This window comes from Lissotriton vulgaris, chromosome 10 (assembly GCF_964263255.1).
Source record: "Lissotriton vulgaris chromosome 10, aLisVul1.2, whole genome shotgun sequence".
In the NCBI taxonomy this organism is placed as follows: domain Eukaryota; kingdom Metazoa; phylum Chordata; class Amphibia; order Caudata; family Salamandridae; genus Lissotriton; species Lissotriton vulgaris.
The window spans coordinates 758,998,267-759,017,665 of NC_141698.1; the positions used below are offsets into that span (position 1 = coordinate 758,998,267).

At 45.5% G+C, this 19,399-nt stretch overlaps 1 protein-coding gene across 12 annotated transcripts in view; it reads right to left on the reverse strand.

Annotated features, from left to right (window-relative positions):
- The window catches only part of KIAA1217 (KIAA1217 ortholog), a 1,418,769-nt gene that overhangs the window by 13,435 nt on the left and 1,385,935 nt on the right, over positions 1 to 19,399 (reverse strand). For all 12 annotated transcript variants that reach the window (XM_086941665.1, XM_086941664.1, XM_086941666.1 and 9 more), the window contains 3 exons: positions 16,023 to 16,171; positions 15,198 to 15,338; positions 14,301 to 14,420 (listed from right to left, as the gene is read on the reverse strand). In XM_086941665.1, the coding sequence (XP_086797791.1) occupies positions 14,301 to 14,420; positions 15,198 to 15,338; positions 16,023 to 16,171 (410 nt within the window). The remainder of the gene's footprint in view (positions 1 to 14,300; positions 14,421 to 15,197; positions 15,339 to 16,022; positions 16,172 to 19,399) is intronic.

A 19,399-nucleotide genomic window follows, 5' to 3' on the forward strand; every position in this document is an offset into this window, starting at 1 on the left:
ACATTTAGGGAAATACTTTTCTCTTTTTCATTCAGCGCTTTGAGAGTGCGTGTGTTTTGTAGCTCTGTCCATTGTGTGCTGTCCTCCTCATGCTGTGTTGATCCCCTCCAAGCGTGTCTGTAAAAGCACAGCAAAGAGGTTTTTGCTGAGGTATGGCCAAAGGGAAGGCTTTAAGGGTTGTTTTTCTCTTCTCTCTTGTATTCCACACATTGCATTAGGCTAATAACACCACTGGGTTTGGACTCACAGCGGTAAGGCCAAGCCTCTCTAAACAACAGAACTGAATAATTACCAGTACCGCCAACTCACTTGAATAATCACTTATAAGACACCATATTGAAACGGCAACAATACGTACATTTAGGCTTCCTTTTCTGCCTAGAATAAATCTTTTATTTTTTTATTTTTGTTATTTACATGACAAAATTAGACCTTTTTTTACAAAAACAATCACGTTATTTACATTGTACCTCATAGCAAACTCTTTTTCATACAAACATTTCTACTGAACTACACTCTACATTCCCATACTCACTTCATACTTTCCTTTTTCTTTCATTCAACACACTCACACATTACATAAATTACAACTTTCTTAACCAAAGCTTTTTTGTTATTCTTTGAAAGAACCAGCCATAGTACATTACATCAAAATACATGGATAAACAAAATCAATGCATCTGAACTCTGCTTTTTTTAATAGTTTCTATAGCTGGGAAAGCTGGTCAACGCGTTTCGAACTCTGAATAAGTTTTGAGTTCTCATCAGGACAACGCAGCTCTATGCTGTCTTTTTCAACATGCTAAGAGAATGGTAAAAAAGTATCAAAAACGAGGTACCCGTCTATCTTGCCACGTTTGCTGAAACAACAGAATTGTTTTAAGACAAGTGGGCTGTCAACAACGGAATTGCTTATAAGCAAACGGATTGCTGGGTCTTTTTCTTTTTCTGGCCGCAGGGTGATCAATCTTCTGCAGAGTAGTTAATCTCACATATCCTGAGCGTGTCTTCCCTTCCGCGTCCATAACGCCCGAACCATTGTCTTAAAGCAATTCTGTTGTTTCAGCAAACGTGGCAAGATAGACGGGTACCTCGTTTATGATACTTTTTAGGTCTCGGCCTGCGTAGGCTGCGCTTGTGCCGTCTCACCGGCGAGATCTTATGTCTCTTAGTGTGCGACTTGAACCCGCCCCTCTTCTCCATTGGCTGGCTTCCTAAACGAAGGCCAGCCATTGGAGAAGAGGGGCGTCTGTCAGTTTAAGTCCCGCCATTTTGGGATTCGGGGGCATGACTTTTTCATGTTCTTTCTCTCCTCTTCCCATTGGCTGGAATTTTACATTCCAGCCAATGGGAAGAGGAGAGAAAGAAAAACACTCCCCCGAATCCAAAAATGACGGTGGTTTCTCCGAGGCATTTCTGCCTCTCCTCAGAGAAACGTGGTCGTGTGGAGGGCTCCTCTTGTTGAATAGTTATCTTTAGTAAACAAGCTCCTTTTGTATTTAAGAATCAAAGAAAAGTTTTAGTGTATTTAACTTTGTGTTAAAACCCTACAATGAAATTTAAGAGGTTTTTTCGGTTTCGGTGCCATTTTCAATTGGACGGAGTAGGTAAGGAGGGAATTTTTCTGGAATTATTTACTCGAATTTTTTTCCCCCCTGTACCCATGGTCACTGCCGCTCGAAAAATACGAGGAAAAAAATCGCAAACAAATTGTACTTCCTGCCCTTACGTTCTGCGAGTGTCCGGGGCCCATGTGTCTAACAAGCAGTCCAGCAGAGAGGTGCGGCTGAGCGGAAAAAAGGAGTGGGGGCCAGGGTAAAAACAACATGATCAAAAACCTACTCCTGCCGTTTAAGTGCTAGTAATTGGAAAATTCGAAGTAGCGCAAGAAAAACTGCAGTATATGCATTCCCGATAATGTGATGGGGATCAAGTGTTTGCCCCTTAGCCTGCACTATCTAGGTTTATATGGTTTGGTCCCGGCTTTCCCTGTTCAAAGGAAGGCAGTTTGAGTGCCCTGGCGCAAGCATCTTGTGCAAAAGAAAATGGAGAAATTATTGTCCAAGAGGGGAATATTTTTCTTTGGACAACGTGGTTGACGCATAGCATTAGTCCTCGGTTTTGCTTCATCTTTATTCCATAATTTGGCAAATCGGTCTCCAGTAGTTGTGTGAAACTACCTGATGAGTCGGCGCCCGTGGTGCGCGCACCCCACCGCTCATTCACGGCTTGCGGCGCAGAGAGCGGGGCTGTTCGCGGCCATTGTTCACACCCTTGCGCCTAGCTGCCGTCAGTGGCTCGCACGCGGCGCTGCCTCCTGGGGGGAGGGGGCCTGCGGAAAGCCCTCATGCGGGATAATCCAGGGCCGCAGCCGAGCTGGCGTTCACCTGTCTCCAGTGGAGTGTGCTTGGGGGAGCGCTGATGGATGGGGGCGGTGCCTTTGAAGGTAAATAAGTCACCGCTATAAAGCTGTGCCCCCTCCCCAGAGCCCACCGCGCTGCCGCTAATTAGAGCACTAAGCATTTTCTGAGGAGCTTCTAACAGCCCTTAATGATGGCGCGGTGGCAGCGCTTGTTAGCTCTTTATTATTGGACAGAGACTTATGGAGTCTTTGCCATAGTACCTCTAAAACTTGTACGCTCTTTTTTTGGTCAGCAGAATTTAGAGAACAAGCCTGACCTGGTTTGCCATCCTAGTGTACTGTCTGAAATGAGCATTTCATGAGTAATAGGTGAGTATCAAATGGGCTACATATATCTCATGAATCGTGGCATTCATGCTCTAGATTAAAGATGTATAGTCGAGCGGTCACCCATGTGTCTTATGGGCACAGGAATTACCAGAATTTGAGCTAAAGTGGTGGGAACAGTTGCCGGGGGAATCTGCAGAACGTGGGGCTCTGTGTGTGTGGGGCTCTGTATGTCTGTCTGTGTATGTGTAGCTCTCTCTGTGTGTGTGTGGCTCTCTGTGTGTGTGTGTGGCTCCGTGTGTGTGTGGCTCTGTGTGTGGCTCTGTATGTGTGTGGCTCTGTGTGTGTGTGGCTCTGTGTGTGTGTGGCTCTGTGTGTGTGTGGCTCTGTATGTGTGTGGCTCTGTATGTGTGTGGCTCTTTCTGCGTGTGGCTCTGTCTGCGTGTGGCTCTGTCTGCGTGTGGCTCTGTCTGCGTGTGGCTCTGTGTGTGTGTGTGTGTGTGTGTCTCTGTCTGTGTGTGTGTCTCTGTCTGTGTGTGTGGCTCTGTCTGTGTGTGTGGCTCTGTCTGTGTGTGTGGCTCTGTCTGTGTGTGTGGCTCTGTCAGTGTGTGTGGCTCTGTCAGTGTCTGTGGCTCTGTCTGTGTGTGTGGTTCTGTCTGTGTGTGTGGCTCTGTCTGTATGGCTCTGTGTGGGTAGCTTTTTTGTAGGTGGCTCTATGTGTGGGTGGCTCTGTCTGTGTGAGGGCCGCACTGTGTGTGTGTGTGTGTGTGTGTGTGGGTGTCTCTATGTGAATAACTCTATGTGGGTGGCTCTGTATGTGTGTGTGGGTGGCTTTGTGTGTGTGGCTCTGTGTGGGTACAAATGCAATAGGTCTCGCATTTGCGAGTGATTAAGCCATTGGCATTGTAAATGACAATGCCATTTATTTATGTTGTAAAAACATAAATAAAAATAATGACATGAGCAATGCCAATAGCTCTAACTTTAACAATGCCGAGACCATTGCATTGTAAATGCGTGTTTACCATTCTCGTGGCATGTTGAAAAGGACAGCATAGAGCTGCGTGGTCCTGATGAGAACTCAAAACTTAGCCAGCGTTCGAAACGCGTAGACCAGTTTTCCCAGCAATAGAAACTATTTAAAAAAACAGAGTTCAAATGCATTGGTTTTGTTTATCCATGTATTTTGCTTTAAAGTACTATGGCTGGCTCTTTCAAAGAATAACAAAAAAAAAAGTTTTGGTTAAGAAAGTTGTAATTTATGGAATCTGTGAGTGTGTTGAATGTTGAATGAAAGAAAAAGGAAAGTATGAAGTGAGTATGGGAATGAAGAGTTCAGTTCAGTAGAAATGTTTGTATGAAAAAGAGTTTGCTATGAAGTACAATGTAAATAATGTGATTGTTTTTGTAAAAAAAAAAGTCTAATTTTGTCATGTGAATAACAAAAATAAAAGATTTATTCTAGGCAGAAAAGGAAGCCTGAAAGTACATATTGTTACAGTTTCAATATGGTGTCTTATAAATGAGTATTCAAGCGAGTTAGCGGTACTGGTAATTGTTCAGACATATTGCATTAAAGCATAAGCTTTGTAACACAAAGGCTTTTGTGGGACTGAGGAAGGGCCATCTGCTGCACTCACTCAGCTGGCGGCAGAGGGTGTACTTTGCATGACACTTCTACTGGAGGGCATCTACTCTTTGAGCTACCGCAGAGGAGCAAATGGCTAAATCCTGTGGCAGATATATTTGGTCTGGGTAAGTGGTTCTCTTTACATTCTGACACTTCCTTATTCTTTTTTTGATTCTGTTCAGAGTTTTCCGAGTGAAAAGTATTTGAAAAATTAACCATGCCATTCATAAAAAAAACCATACCATTTGATTTTTCTACGGTATTTCTTTTACTTTTTTAAAACAATACTTTGCAAAAATTGGCAACGCCAACTGCTTAGCACTCACATTATTAAGACATGACCTCTGAGCTTTGCCAAAGCTTATTTATTAAAACATCTAATTAATGGAGGCTGCCTATCCTTTAACACAACCATGGAAATCTTCATTTGAAAAAGTATTACTTATTTTAAAATGTTTCATTTTCTGTCTGAATTCTTTCAAGCATCTTGGTAAGAAATACTGTCCATAGGGTACATAAGAAGTGCATAAATACTTGCACTGAAGGTGGTATATGTAAACCAGTAAATGAGGCCTGCAGACATGTCTAGCAGTACAATATTGTATGTGATAGCAGAGAAAGGATTATGTTACTAACCCAGTAAGCATCTCGCCGGGATGCCCTAGGGTAGCTGCGCGCTATATAAGATTTTAAAAATAAAAAAATAAATCTCTTCTTGGCATGTAGAGCTGTAGATTCACATGCTTTGCATACTCCTGCCATCTAGTGTTGGGTCTGGATGTTTGCCAGTTGTTTTTCTTCGAATAAGTCTTTCCAGTCATGAGGTAAGGTGACTCCTCCTATCGGTGATAGTGCGCATCGGCCTCGACTCCATTGTAGGATTGTTTTCCCACAGGAGGATAAGAATGGAGTAGGTGAGTGTTGTAAAGAGATGTCCATGCGTAGATAACGTGAATGAGAACTGCAACAACTACAGGTTCCCGGGGAGGAGGGTGGGTGCATGTGAATATACAGCTCTACAGGCATAGAACAGATGCTTACCGGGTAAGTAACATAATCCGTTCGAGGCATGTGTGCTATATAGAAGTATTCTCCCAAAGCAGTGCCTAACCAGTAGATGTTGCAGTTGTCTGAAAAGGTGTTTTTAGCATTGTCTGCCCTACAATGGCTTGTTGGCGTGCTAGTCCATCCGCACAATAGTGTTTGGCAAACGTGTATGGTGTAAACCATGTTGCTGCTCTACGAATGTCAGCAATAGGAATGTTACCCAAAAAGGCCATAGATGCCCCTATTTTTAAAGTCGAATGCGCTCTAGGGGGTATAGGTAAAGTTCTTTTAGCTTTTGCGTAACAAATTTGAATGCACTTAACAAGCCATCTTGAAATGCCAGATTTAGAAATAGGATTGCCTTTGTGAGGTGGTGTAAATGAAACAAAGAGCTGCTTTGTTTTACGAAAATCTTTTGTTCTTTCAATATAATACAATAAAGCTCTTTTGACGTCAAGTGTGTGAAGAGCTTGTTCTGCTACTAAATCAGGTTGAGGAAAGAACACAGGTATCTCAACTGATTGATTAACATGGAAAGCAGAAACCAATTTAGGAAGAAATTTGGGATTGGTGCGAATAACTACCCTATCTTTATGGAGCTCAAAGAAGGGTTCTTTTAAGGTTAATGCTTATAGCTCACCAACTCTCCTTAACCCCTCCCCTGCTGATGACGGAACCGCTCCGTCATCAGCCGCGGTGGCGCTGTGCTGATGACGGAGCAGTTCCGTCATGGCCCGCCCGACACTCCTGCGCGGTGCGAATTCCGCGCCTGCGCTGAGCGTTCTATTGAGCGGGCAGGGCCATGACGGAACCGCTCCGTCATAAGCACAGCGCAACCGACGCTGGTGACGGAGCGGTTCCGTCACCAGCATGCGCCCCCTCATTTCCGCCCCGCCCCCTTGGCACTGCGGCGGAATAGCCGCCGCAGTGAAGGGGTTAAAGAAGTGATTGCAATGAGGAATGTAACCTTCCATGACAGAAATGGCAAAGGACACTTGTATAATGATTCAAAGAGTGGACCCATTCGTCTTGTACGTACAACATTAAGATTTCTCATTGGTGCTGGTGGAATTCTTGGTGGTATAACTCTCTTTGAGCCCTCCTCAAAGACTTTGATAACAGAAACTTTGAACAAAGACAAATGCTGACTGTTTTGCAGATAGCAGCTACTGCTGCCAGGTGCAACCGAATAGATGTGTAAGCTAGCCCACATTGCTGTAGGTTTACAAGGTAACAGACAATGTTCTGAACAGAAGTATCTAGAGGTAAAACGTTGTTATTAAAGTAAACAACACATTGTTTCCATTTTGCTGCATAGCAAGCTCTGGTAGTAGGTTTTCATGCTTCTTTCAGAATAGTCATACAGTCTGGTGGTAAATCTAAATATCCATAGTCAATGACTTCAGGAGCCAAATCGGTAAGTTGTGCTCCTTGGGATTTGGATACTTGATTTCTCCATGGTTCCGAGTGAGGAAACTGGGGGTGAGATGTACCTTTTGATGTGGAACTACTGGGAGCTCTAACAGGGTAGTGTACATGGTTGACGGGCCCATCTATAAACCCACATTCATTCATGTGCAAGCTATCAAAATCAGTGTGAGTGATGCTTGTCTGAGTTTCTGAATCACAAACGGAAGGAGTGGGAGAGGCGGAAAAGCATAGGCAAATATGTCTGACCATTTCATCCATTGGGCATTGCCTTTAGATAGATGGTGTGGGAACCTGGAGGCAGAGTTTGGGCATTGTGCGTTGTCTACTGTGGCAAACAGATCTATTTGTAGGTATCCGCATTGTTGAACGTATGGCAGGAGAATTTGGGTATGAAGTTCCCACTTGTGTGTTTGCTGTCTCCTTCTGCTGAAGGTCTCTGCAATTTGATTGTTCACTCCTGAAAGGTGTTATGACAGAAGGTGAATCTTGGAATGGATTGCCCATTTCCAAATTGTCTGAGACAGGCGTGACAGTTGGAGAGAGTGTGCCCCCCCTTGTTTTTGGACATAGTACATCGCAGTCATGTTGTCTGTGCAGACTAGGACAACTTTGCTGGTGAGATGAGCCTGAAAAGCTTTCAGAAACACTGCTAGAAGCTCTAGATAGTTGATGTGGCGACGTCTGTCGTACCAGAAACCATGAATTGTGTAATGATGGAGATGTGCACCCCAACCTGTGAGAGATGCGTCTGCTGTTAGCTCGACTTGTAGAACAGGGGTGATGAAAGTCTGCCCTTTTGATACATTTTGTGGGCTCCACCACTGCAGAGAGCGATGGGTGTGACTGTCCACCAACACTAGATCTGTTAATTTACCCTGTGACTGACTCCACTGACGTGCTAAGCATTCTTGTAATGATTGCAGGTGTAGTCTTGAATAATGTACTATTGCAATGCATGACACCATCATTCCCAGTTGCCGAATGAAAGTCCTGGCTGTCAAGGTTTCATTGGTATGGAACTACAGCAATAGAGTTTGGAGATAGGAAATTCTGGCTGCCTTGGAGGAGGGCTAGACACGTTTGAGTGTTAAGAGTGGCTACTAGATAACATTATATCTGTGAAGCATGTAGGTGAGACTTTTGAATGTTGACAGTGAAACCCAATCCGTGGAGTAGGTGTAGAATGGTCTGAGTGTTTTGTAAACAACAAGTGTTTTGTGTGCTGGCTTTGATGAGCCAGTTGTCTAGGTACGGGAAGACATTAATTTGTTGTCTTCTGAGATGAGCTGCTACCACTGCTAGGCATTTTGAAAAAACCCTGGGAGCAGTGGTCACTCTGAATGGAAGCACTTTGAACTAATAGTGTTTGCCTGCTATCGCAAATCTGAGATATTTGCGATGAGCTGGGTGAATGAGAATGTGAAAATATGCATCATTTAAGTCCAGTGTGGACAAAAAATCGCCTTGCTATAGGAGAGGAAGAACCAGTTGAAGCGTTACCATATGGAAATGTTCTGACCGTATGTACTGGTTTAACTCTTTGAGATCCAAAATTGGTCTTGGAGAACCATCTTTTTGGGGAATTCGAAAATAAACAGAGTAAATCTCTGAATTTGCACGGAACTGGTTCTATGGCTCCCTTTTGTAAGAGAGAGTGTACCTCTTGTCTGAGTAACTGCAAATGGTCTGACAGTTAGTGAACGTGTGGTGGAATGTTTGGTGGATTGGAGGTGAGCTCCAGGAAATAACCATGCTGGAGCACCCATTTGTCGGTTGTTATAGATTGCCAAATGGGGATAAACTGTTGAAGTCTTCCCCTGAAAGGTGTTAAGTGATCGGGGGCAAGTGTGGGCAAGTCAGTGTTTACTAGGGGAAGGGGTGTTACGTGGTGTGGCGCCTTTACCTCTACCTTTGGAATTGTTTCCTCTATATCCTCCTCTATAGACACCTCTAGAGGAAAAGGATTGGTTGTTGCCTTTGTAAGAGGAAGTATTTGGGTCTGAGGATCTTGTTTTGGAGCCTGCTCTGTAAAATGAGCGGCAAAAGGAGCCTCTATTACATGGGGACTGGAGCGCTCCGATGGATTTTGCCACTTCGGTGTCCTTTTTCATCTTTTCTAAGGATTGACCGACCATAGTACCATAGGTGTTCCTTGTCAGGGGGTGTTCAAAATGGACTGTTGAACTCCAGGTGCAAATCCCGTGATCCTAAACCATGCCTCCTAAGGAGAAAGCTGGTATTGATCTCTCTAGCTGCGGTGTCAGCTGCATCTAAAGCACATCTGATTAAGGAGTTAAAGATGAACTTCCATTCTTCAACTAACTGCTGTGCCTTAGTTTTGTGTATGTCTGGGAGATACTGGAGCAGTTAATCCATCTCATTCCAGTGTGCCCTGTTGTTCCTAGCTAGTAGGCCCTGTGTGTTTACAATAAACCAGTGGTTAGCGGCTTCAACAGCCACACGTATCCCAGAGGCATCTATAAGTTTGGATTCTTTATCTGGGGAGGTACCTCCCCAGAGGTTTGCCAGTTAGCTCTTTTGCGAGCATTGGACACTACAAGGGAGTCAAGAGGTAATTGTCCCTTGATAAACACATGATCTGACGGTGAGGGTTTATATTTTTTATCTACACTTGGAGTTAAAATATGTGCTCTGAAAGGGTCTTTAAAGATATCTGCATGCCTCATAATGCCTTTAAGCATATGAAGTGTTTGACTTGATCTGTTTGTGGACTCAAGTGTTTCAAATAAAAAGTCCTATTCTAATGTTTCTTTATGTGAGGGTACCCCATGATACTCTGCTGCTCTAGCAATGAGCTGTTGATAAGCCACATTATCGTCCGGTGGTGATGGCTTTGCAGAATAAAGGTCTGGCTCATTGTCTACTGGAGGATCAATGGTGTAATCGTCCCATTAGTCTGCAGGCAAATGAGTATCATCATCACCGTGATCCATATCTAGATCTATATGTTGAGATCCCTGAGGTATTATGTGTAAGGGGTCTTTAATTATTAACTGTGGAGAAGGTGGTGGAGGTGGAGAGGGTTGTGAGGCAGGATAAACAGAGCTGGTAGCCATGCCCTTCTTCTTTAAGGGAATCTTATTAGTGGTGTCCTCTGCAAGTAGTTTGTGTTTTGATGGCGTTTTAGCCAAAATATGTCCAGTATCAGGATTAATATAACAAAATTTCTGTTTGGGATCCAATTTGGCCTTAAGAATGTCTAACATTGGTTCTGGAGGATCAGAAACACTGGCCTTAGATTTCGGAGATGAAATAGACTTGTCTTTGGCAGTGGAATGTTTCGGCTCAAAAGCGTGTTTAGAAGCGGGGGGTTTCGGCTTCGAAGCATGTTTGTGTTTTGAAGCGGAGGGTTTCAGCTCCAATCCAGATTTGTCCTTGGAGTCAGATGCTTTCAGATCCGAAGGTAATTTTAGCCGACTCGGTCCCGAGCCGTAAGGCTTGATGGTTTGTTTCTATGCCAAGCCGAGAGGTGGGGCGTCAGAAACATTCTCTCTGTGCCGACCTTGGCCAGAAGGCAGAGGTGGTACCGTAACCTTATGAGTTCTGGAAAAGGATTTAGAGGGCAAGGGTCTTTGGTACTCCAGGTACCCTGTCCTGGAGGCACATCTTTAGACTCCAGATCGATCTTGAGCTCAGAATCAGACTCTGGAACGGAGAGGGCCTCTTCTTCTCCGGCAGACACTTTGATCGCTTCTTGGTCAGATTCTTCTCCAAAGGTATTGGGAGTGTGTTGGATACTTTAGCGCTGCATCTCATTGTCGAGTCAGATGACCACGTAGAGCCTTATTGGACCAAAACGACTAACAAGCGTTGCAGTCTTCTTCCTTGTGCTCCGGAGACAGGCACAAGTTACAAACTTGATGTAGGTCAGTGCGAGTATATTCGGCGTGGCACAGAGGACAGAATTGGAATGGAGTCTGTTCCATCAGTAGAAGGCTGGACCGACGTGGTTAGGCCCGATGGCCGCCCACGAGGTTTTCGATCGAAAATGGAGAGTTTGTAGAATGCAGAGAACAGGGAAACGTGTACGGGAAACAATACCATCGAGGGTAGAGTTGATTGTGCACCGAGGGGACCCCGAAGAACGGTTTCAAACTGGAGAGCAGCAATACAGGTCCGAACCCGATGGCGGAAAAAAACTACCTAACAATGGTGTTGATGCCCATGCGCACTATCACAACTGAAAAGACTTCTTTGAAGACCCAACACTAGAAGGCAGGAGTATGCAAAGCATGTGTATCTACAGCACACATACCTTGAACCAATAATTACAAAGAAATGCTAGCAATAGTTAATCTGGTAGGTCTCTGTGCTAGTCTTGGTCAAATACTCTGAGCAGGGTGGAGTGAATCTTTGTGATGCAGCCTCCATGAAGAGAAAAAGGGGTCTCTTCAGGACCCTTTCAATGGTGTACAGGATCTTGGTGACCCAGGTTTTCATAGGAGAACTTTCAAGAGTGAGACCGCTAGGATGGCAACAATTCATAACCTAGAAGGGAAACAAGGTGATTTAGTGGTGGAAAAGCAAAGTTAGGACTGCAAGCAAGTGGTTTTCTCTTTAGTATATGGTAAGATGGTTTGATAGCATAGGAAGCCAAGACATGTACAGTTTTGGTAGACCAACATAATGGATTTGCGGAACACGTTCTTTTGTACAGAGAACCTTCCATTCAGGTATTGAGGGAAGGAAGAAAAGTCAAGAGGACAGGTGCCAAATTTGAGGACTTTTTCAATGGAGCTAAACGTAATGGTAAGGTCATCAAGAAGGCTGTCAGGATAAACAAACTTCACGATTAGAGTTTTAATCAATGCCTTACCCAACTGGAATGAGAGGTCTGACTGTATACCGCTCATACAGAGGACTTCCAAAGCCATCAACGAGTAGGGGTAAATGCTTATCAAAATGAGCCCCAAGGTTCCAGAGAAAAGCTGAAAAAGCTGACAGTCTTATGGAAATGGGGTGAATGAGGGCTCAGGCAGGGATACAGTGTATCATGGTAAATAGATATGCATAAACTATCCAACGGAGATAATGTGATTTAAATCAGTCACTTTAGCATAAGGCCGAGTGATGAGGAAAATGAAGAAATATCCAGCAAGTGTCACTGGGGAATAGGTGAGGTCTGTGAATGAGGTGATGTACAGGAAAAGGAAAATGTTACTTGCTCTGTAAGCATCTGTTTGTTGCATGTAGTGCAGTAGATTCACATGATTGAGCCCAACACTAGATGGAAGAAGTATGCAGACGTTTGCAAGTTGTTTTTCTTTGAAGAAGTCTTTCCAGTCACAAGATAGGACTCCTCCCTTAGTTGGCAATGCACATGGGCATCGTGTCCATGGTGTATTCTTTATTTCTGCCATTGGGTTCAAATGATCACCAACAAGGCTCTGTGATTGGCGACTTTCAGTGGTTTCCTTCATGGAACAACTCGGCACAGCTGAATATCTTAGACTTCCCTTGTCTCCCCAGAAAGCCATTCCACAGAGACCTGTCTTCCATCGATGCCTTGCCATGAAGGGCCTCTGTTCCCTTAAATCGAAGACTCTGTCCTGAAGAATGCACGTACACTAAAGTACATCATTCCAGTACTGCCCCAATGCCACTCAAAGTTCTCATGGATTGTCCACCACAAGGTGTGCAATCTGTGCCTCTTTCCCCCCCCCCCCCCCCCCCCCCCCCAAAACCACAACAGCACTACGTGTGAGGGTTGTCTCACCTTCCCTTTGAAGAAGACTCTTTGGTAATAAGACGGGCGGAGGTGCGTACATCAGAGGATGCAGAAGCAAAAGTCCAACAAGACCCCTGACATCTTCAGGGAACGCAGCATTGAGGCAATTGACGAAGCCAGTTCTTCGGAGGCACAGCTTCTCCATTCGCCACCCAGCCCTGAGGCGGCATTTCCCAATGACTCCGAATCAAAGGAGGAAGAACAGACTTCTGGGATCTCACAGCCACGTACGAAGACTTCAGCTTTGAGCATAGTCTGCATTGACACACAAATCGGGCCAGCACAATATCCCTTGAGTTGAAGCACTGTGCCCTCCCCGCCAAGGGGGGGTGACAATGAGCCCATGCCTGAAAAAGACAAATCGGCTAGATGGACGACATCTAGCACGCTCAGAAATGGAGGCTGACGGTAGGTAAGAAGTGAAGGGGAAAGAAAAGGAAGGGGGTCTGGAGACAAAAAGATATAGAGTGGTACACCCTGACTACATTGATTGTATTACACTAAAGTGAGCACTGGAGGGTATGACTACATGAAAGCCATCACATTATTTGAATTTAAATGAACTATTTTAACATAATTTAAGTAAATACATGAAGAAAAGGGTTTTTGTTAGTAATTTAATATTAATTAAAGGATAGGGGAAATTAACATAATTTAGTTAATTTATTTGACTGAAACTTAGGAAAAAGGATAAGCTTTGTACTACGGTGAGGTTTAATAGAAATATTTCGTTTACTTTAATTGATTATAGGTTAGCACCAAGTGCGGTATTATGGTTAGGGTAAGGATAAACGTCTCATGGGCCTTAATTTGATGTAAGTTGATTAAGAAAATTGTGTTCGTTTTGATTTCATTAAGGGACGAGTGCCAGGTTAAGGTTAGTAATTACATGTAACTAGATTTTATTTGTTGTAAGGCTACGGTAAATTAGGGTCATGATCTTTAAATAGACATTAAATTAATGTAACTTTTTTTAAATCGATTGAAGTAGAGGGTAGTGATAATGGGGTCGAAGTGATGACAAATTATGTTTTAATCTTTCATTCAGGATGTAGTAGCTGTCGTTATAGTGACATCAATGGAGTTGTAACTTGGAAGTATTTGACCTCGAGTTAGAAACATGCAAATCCGTTTGGGACCAGGATGGGAGAGAGCCCTTGAAGGCTGAGCCAGCATAATTACTAGAAGGGGTGCAGGGTTAATCACAGAGGCCAGAGATTGACATTTTAATGAACATGTACATCAGGATGGGGTCAGAGGAAGAGTCGGTGGTAGGTGGTGCTTTGTGGCGTTTGTAGATGGGGCTTAGGACCAGGGGACTTTTGTTGAAAAATGTGATTAAGAAAAATATGTTGGTGGTGGCAACGTTGGAGAGCAAATACTATTAGTTGATAGAGAACAGGTGCGGATGGCATTGTCAGAGGGGACAAAGGTGGCACTGCCAGAATATTGGCTTTATTGAGAAATAAAAATCACTTTGTTTCATAACTCCTTGCCCCGGACCCTTAGTTGTAAATGATCATTGATAAGGAAACGGCAGAGGGGCCCAGAACCATCAGAGCCTCGATTATATTGTGTCTGAGTTTCATATTACCCCATACCGGAATAGGTCTTTAGATACACACATTGCAGTTGGCCATTAACGGTGGCACCGCCACTCAGCACCAAGGCGGCAGTGAACAAACCAGCGGACGCAGGCCACAGAAAAGCTGCATCGTAACAATGGTTGGTTAATTTCATTCACCCAGGGTTACCTTTTTTTCCTTTGGATGTATCAATCCCACCGGCCTCGTGTCTTTCGTCTGGTTCTCCACCCTGGACTGCTCGACGTGGACTTTCGAGGTTGCGTCTATGTATGAACACTTCTGGTAAGCCTAAGAAAGTAAGAGATTTTAAATCAACACTACCTTGTATTTCCTGCTTTCTTTCCAGTACTGAAGCGAATATATTTGACTGCAGGCCTGTTGTCTAAACAAGATTTGTAAAATGGAATAGGTTGGCCTTTGACAGTCCCGGATAAAATATTCGTGTATCTTGCAATGCTGGAATGGCAGCATTAAGGAAAGTAATCTTGGTCAAAGGGGGGAGGCAAGGTTTGTGAGGCGACAACAGGAAGCGGACCATAGATTCGATGAACAGACGTGCAAGCCCAGCACGAGACCATGACCATCAAGGATCAGCCTTGAATACATTTTAAAATACGTTTACAGGTTTGTTGCATTGTCTCCATTCTGTCCTGTTGTTCCATCCAACCCCTTATTCCCTCCTCACTTTGTAGCTTCCTGGTTGGACCAAGATACATACGGCAGAGTGCCGTTTACTTCTGGTCTTCAGTTCCAAGGGGTCTCTGGATTTAAACTACATCACAGAAGGTTTCATTGTTGCTAGCTAAAAATGAAACATCCCCAGATGCAGGCGAGCCATCGCTCAACAAGGAAGCATGACCTAACCGTGTGTTTATTTAGTTTGCTTCGTTAAGAAAAAGCTGCATACAGTGAGCGCCGTTTCTACTATTGCCCGCTAGGTGGTAGTATCGCCACACGCTAGGAATGCCGCACGTATGAGCAGGGAAACGCGTGACCGTCACTGTTAACACAATTTACGATAAGTGCACCAGTGGGTTGACGTAGCCCTACGCAAGGAAACTGTACCTGCAGTTCTGCCATAATGCGCTCTCCTTCCTGCTCGTCGTCATCCTTTGTGATGGAATCTGTTCCCACAGGAGGCTGCGGGTGAGAGATATGGTCCTCAGTTTGACATCTCGCGAATTTTGTCATATCGTCATTAAGCTCCTAGAAAGTTGGGGAATGGTGAACACAGTAAGAGTCCATTAGAACTTCGTCAGTACTAATGTGTCCTACAGATACAAACTGTGCTGTCTTCTTTAACCAAATGATTCTGATCTCCAAGTTTGATATTAACATTGAAAACCATAGTGCACCTTACATTGTACATAGCCATCGGCATTTTCATTAAACGCGTTTTTATTAAAATCCCGACGCCTGCACAAGTCTGTAAGAAAAGGTTTTCAAACCAGAATAGAGTTGCACGTTTTCAGAGTAACTCCTATTTTTGACCTTAAAAGAACCAAAACAATTCTCAAAAGAATGTCAGCATTTAAAGACAGTGCTCAAAGTTGTTCAACAATCAGGAAACCTGTCACATCCGGAATAGATTTGAATCCGTTCGTTTACATACTGCGCAGTCGGGCTTAACTATAATTAGCTTGAATGCTCCAGGCAGGTGTTCTTAAAGTAGAAGGTAATAACTTTTCTTTGGAACAAAATAATGTCTGCAATAAACACTTCAGATAATTTGCAAAAATGGGGCTTAGCACCAAAATAAAAAATAAATAAAAAAAAAAACCAGACCAAACACCAGCTCTAATTCTAATCATAGTAAATTTGGTCCCTGAAGAAACATGCACTTGTGCAATTTGGGCCTAGCGGAAATAATTTTCATGTGAATCCCCCAACCTTTGAGGGGTCCTTTTTCATCGAGTGCGCGATGTCCACTGTTCTTGCTGTCGCAAGACCAGACCCTGGTGGATAGATTCTTCGTGGAGGAGGAGGCGGCGGAGACTTCATAACTTTATCGTTTTCTTGTTCTGCATCCGGAGCCTCTTCTGCAAAATAAAATGTGGCATAAGCAACAAAAGATTAGCTAGACGTGTGATGGTGGAAGTTGTTTATATCCAGTGTTTTAAATGTGGAAAATAAAGTGCAGGCCGAGGTACCTATCAAATTGATTTGTGGTGGCACGGCGGGTAGTAAGGAGGCGAGGCTAGAGGCTGGACTAAGGGTGGGGCTAATGAAAAACATTAGGGGCTAAAGAATTTTTGGGGCCACAAATTATGACAAATTGCTTGAATCTGTAATGTATTGTTGGTGCTCTTGCATATATGAGGACCCCTGCCCTCACCACGTCTTCAACAAGGCCGACGCTGTCATCGCACCCCTCCTGCGGGACATCATCAACACCTCCTTCGACACCGCTACCTTCCCGGAGAGCTGGAAGCACGCCGAACTCAGCGCTCTACTAAAGAAGCCATCAGCCGACCCCACCGACCTCAAGAACTACCGCCCCATCTCGCTGCTCCCGTTTCCTGCAAAAGTCATCGAGAAGACCGTCAACAAGCAGCTGGCCGCCTTCCTCGAGACGAACGGATCCCTCGACCTCTCGCAGTCTGGCTTCTGGGCCAACCACAGCACCGAGACTGCCCTGATCGCAGCCACCGATGACATCCGAGCCCTGCTCGACAACGGAGAAACAGCGGCCCTCATCCTCCTAGACCTCTCCGCGGCCTTCGACACTGTCTGCCACCGTACCCTAGTACAGCGCCTCAGCAACGTCGGAATCCAGGAGAAGGCACTGGAATGGATCACCTCGTTCCTCGCCGGAAGGACACAGAGAGTCCGCCTCCCCCCGTTCAGATCAGAAGCCACCGAAGTCATCTGCGGCGTTCCTCAAGGCTCCTCGCTCAGCCCAACCCTCTTAAACATCTACATGAGCCCCCTCGCAGCCATCGCACGCCAACACAACCTCAACATCATCTCCTATGCCGCCGGCACCCAGCTGATCCTCTCCCTCACCAATGACCCCGCCACCGCCAGAGCCAACCTACACGAAGGGATGACAGACGTAGCCAAGTGGATGATGAACAGCCGCCTGAAACTGAACTCAGACAAGACGGAAGTCCTCATCCTGGGATCTTCACCCTACGCCTGGGACGACTCCTGGTGGCCCCCCGCCCTGGGCAGCGCACCCAAACCAACAGACCACGCATGCAACCTAGGCTTCATCCTGGACTCCTCCCTCTCCATGACCAGACAAGTCAACGCCGTCTCCTCGTCGTGCTTCAACAACCTGCGCATGCTACGTAAGATCTTCCGGTGGATCCCCACCGAAACCAGGAAGACGGTCACCCAGGCCCTCGTCACCAGCAACTCCCTCTACGCCGGAACCACCGCCAAACTCCAGAAGAGACTCCAGCGGATTCAGAACGCCTCAGCACGACTCATCCTGGACATCCCCCGTCGCAGCCAACATCTCTGGACACCTGAGAGATCTGCACTGGCTCCCGGTCAACAAGAGAATCACCTTCCGTCTCTTCACCCACGCACACAAAGCCCTACACAACCAAGGCCCAGGATACCTCAACAGCCGCCTCAACTTCTATGCTCCCACACGCCAACTTCGATCGACCGGCCACGCCCTCGCCGCCGTCCCCCGCATCCGAAGAGCCACCACAGGAGGAAGGTCCTTCTTCTACCTGGCCGCCAAGACTTGGAACTCCCTCCCGACCCACCTCCGCCTGACCCAGGACCACCTTGCCTTCAGGAAGCAGCTCAAGACCTGGCTGTTCGAGCAGTAGCGGACCCCCCGTCCCCTAGCGCCTTGAGACCCTCCGGGTGAGTAGTGCACTATATAAATGCTATGATTGATTGATTGATTGATTGGTTGATTTCAAATGTTGCTTATATGAAGATTACCTCTGCACAAATGGCACATGAATCAGATTTGAAAGTTGATATTCTACACAGTTTCAGCTACCAAAGGTAGCTAATAGAAGAAAGGTAGACCAACCTACCAACCAATACAAGTTGACAGATTTTTGAACAGGTAAATATCCGGTTTCCCTTTTTAGGTCTTAGCCTGCGATGGCTGCGCTGACATGCGCAGTCGAGCTGTCAAGATTTAATGATGTAGGGAGAGTTTCACTAGCGAGGTTAAGCCCCGCCCTCTTTTCAGTATCCACCGCCCAAAACGTCACTTAAGATCACTGGGCAGTATGCTGTTTTCAGTTCCTCGCATTTTTAAAGCCAAAATGGGCGGCCGTTCATTTTGTTATTTAGCGGCCTCCTATTGGAATAAACTACCCCTTGAATTGCGGATGGAACCCTCCGAGAGGAGATTCCGCTTGAAACTTAAGACGCATCTCTTCCCTAAAGACTAGCGGTCTGTGTCTGGTTAGAGATTCTACTGATCTGGCTGGTCTGATGGTTTAATGATGGGGTTCTATAGCCCGGGGACACTGTTCAGTGTAACCAGGCGCTCAATAAATGGTTTTATTATTATTATTATTATTTTCCATTGGCTGGACTCTTAAACGGTGGCCAGCCATTGGAGAAGAGGTCCTAGTGACGTTCTTCTTTGTCTCTAAGTCCCGTTCTTTTCAGACGGGGCTCCTTGACCTACTGCTGAAGTAAAAGGTTTCTTATCTTCTTTATGGGTTCAGATTGCCCCATAAAGAAGATAAGGAACCTTTTATGTCAGCAGGAAGTCAGTCTGAAAGGGACGGACCGGGCTGTGTCATGGCGAGATGATCTGTTTGCACATGTTTGTGTCTTGGGTGGTCTGGTGGCTGAATTGCTGCCTCTTGGCGCAAAAGGCCTGCTTTCTAATACCAGCTTCACAATTTGATGCCAGGCGTGTGATCTTCGGCAAATGTAACTGTCGTAGTGAGATCTTAGCAGTACTACACACACCAGTGTTAAGCACTGCATAAAACCGGTCGAACTTGAAAGGATTTTAGGTTGGTTGTCGCGCAACACACTCATCCATTCGCTATTGTGTGTCTCAGAAAACAGGTCTATTCCACTGAAAGCACGGGGATCCAGGAATGCCCATGGTTTGACCCCGGGGGCACTCTGCTGCCCCCTTGCCTTGGTAGTGGATGGCTGGGGGCGGAAGCTACTAGGAAGCACAGTGAAGTGCCCCTGCAGCTGTGGGGTGACCTGGCCCCCGACGGCCCTGGTTCTGTAGCTGAGGGGTGACCTCGTCGCCGGCCCCCAGCCCTGGCAGCTGCTGCTGTTGGCTGGCAAGCTCTGGCCCCTGCAGCTGAGCGCTTTCA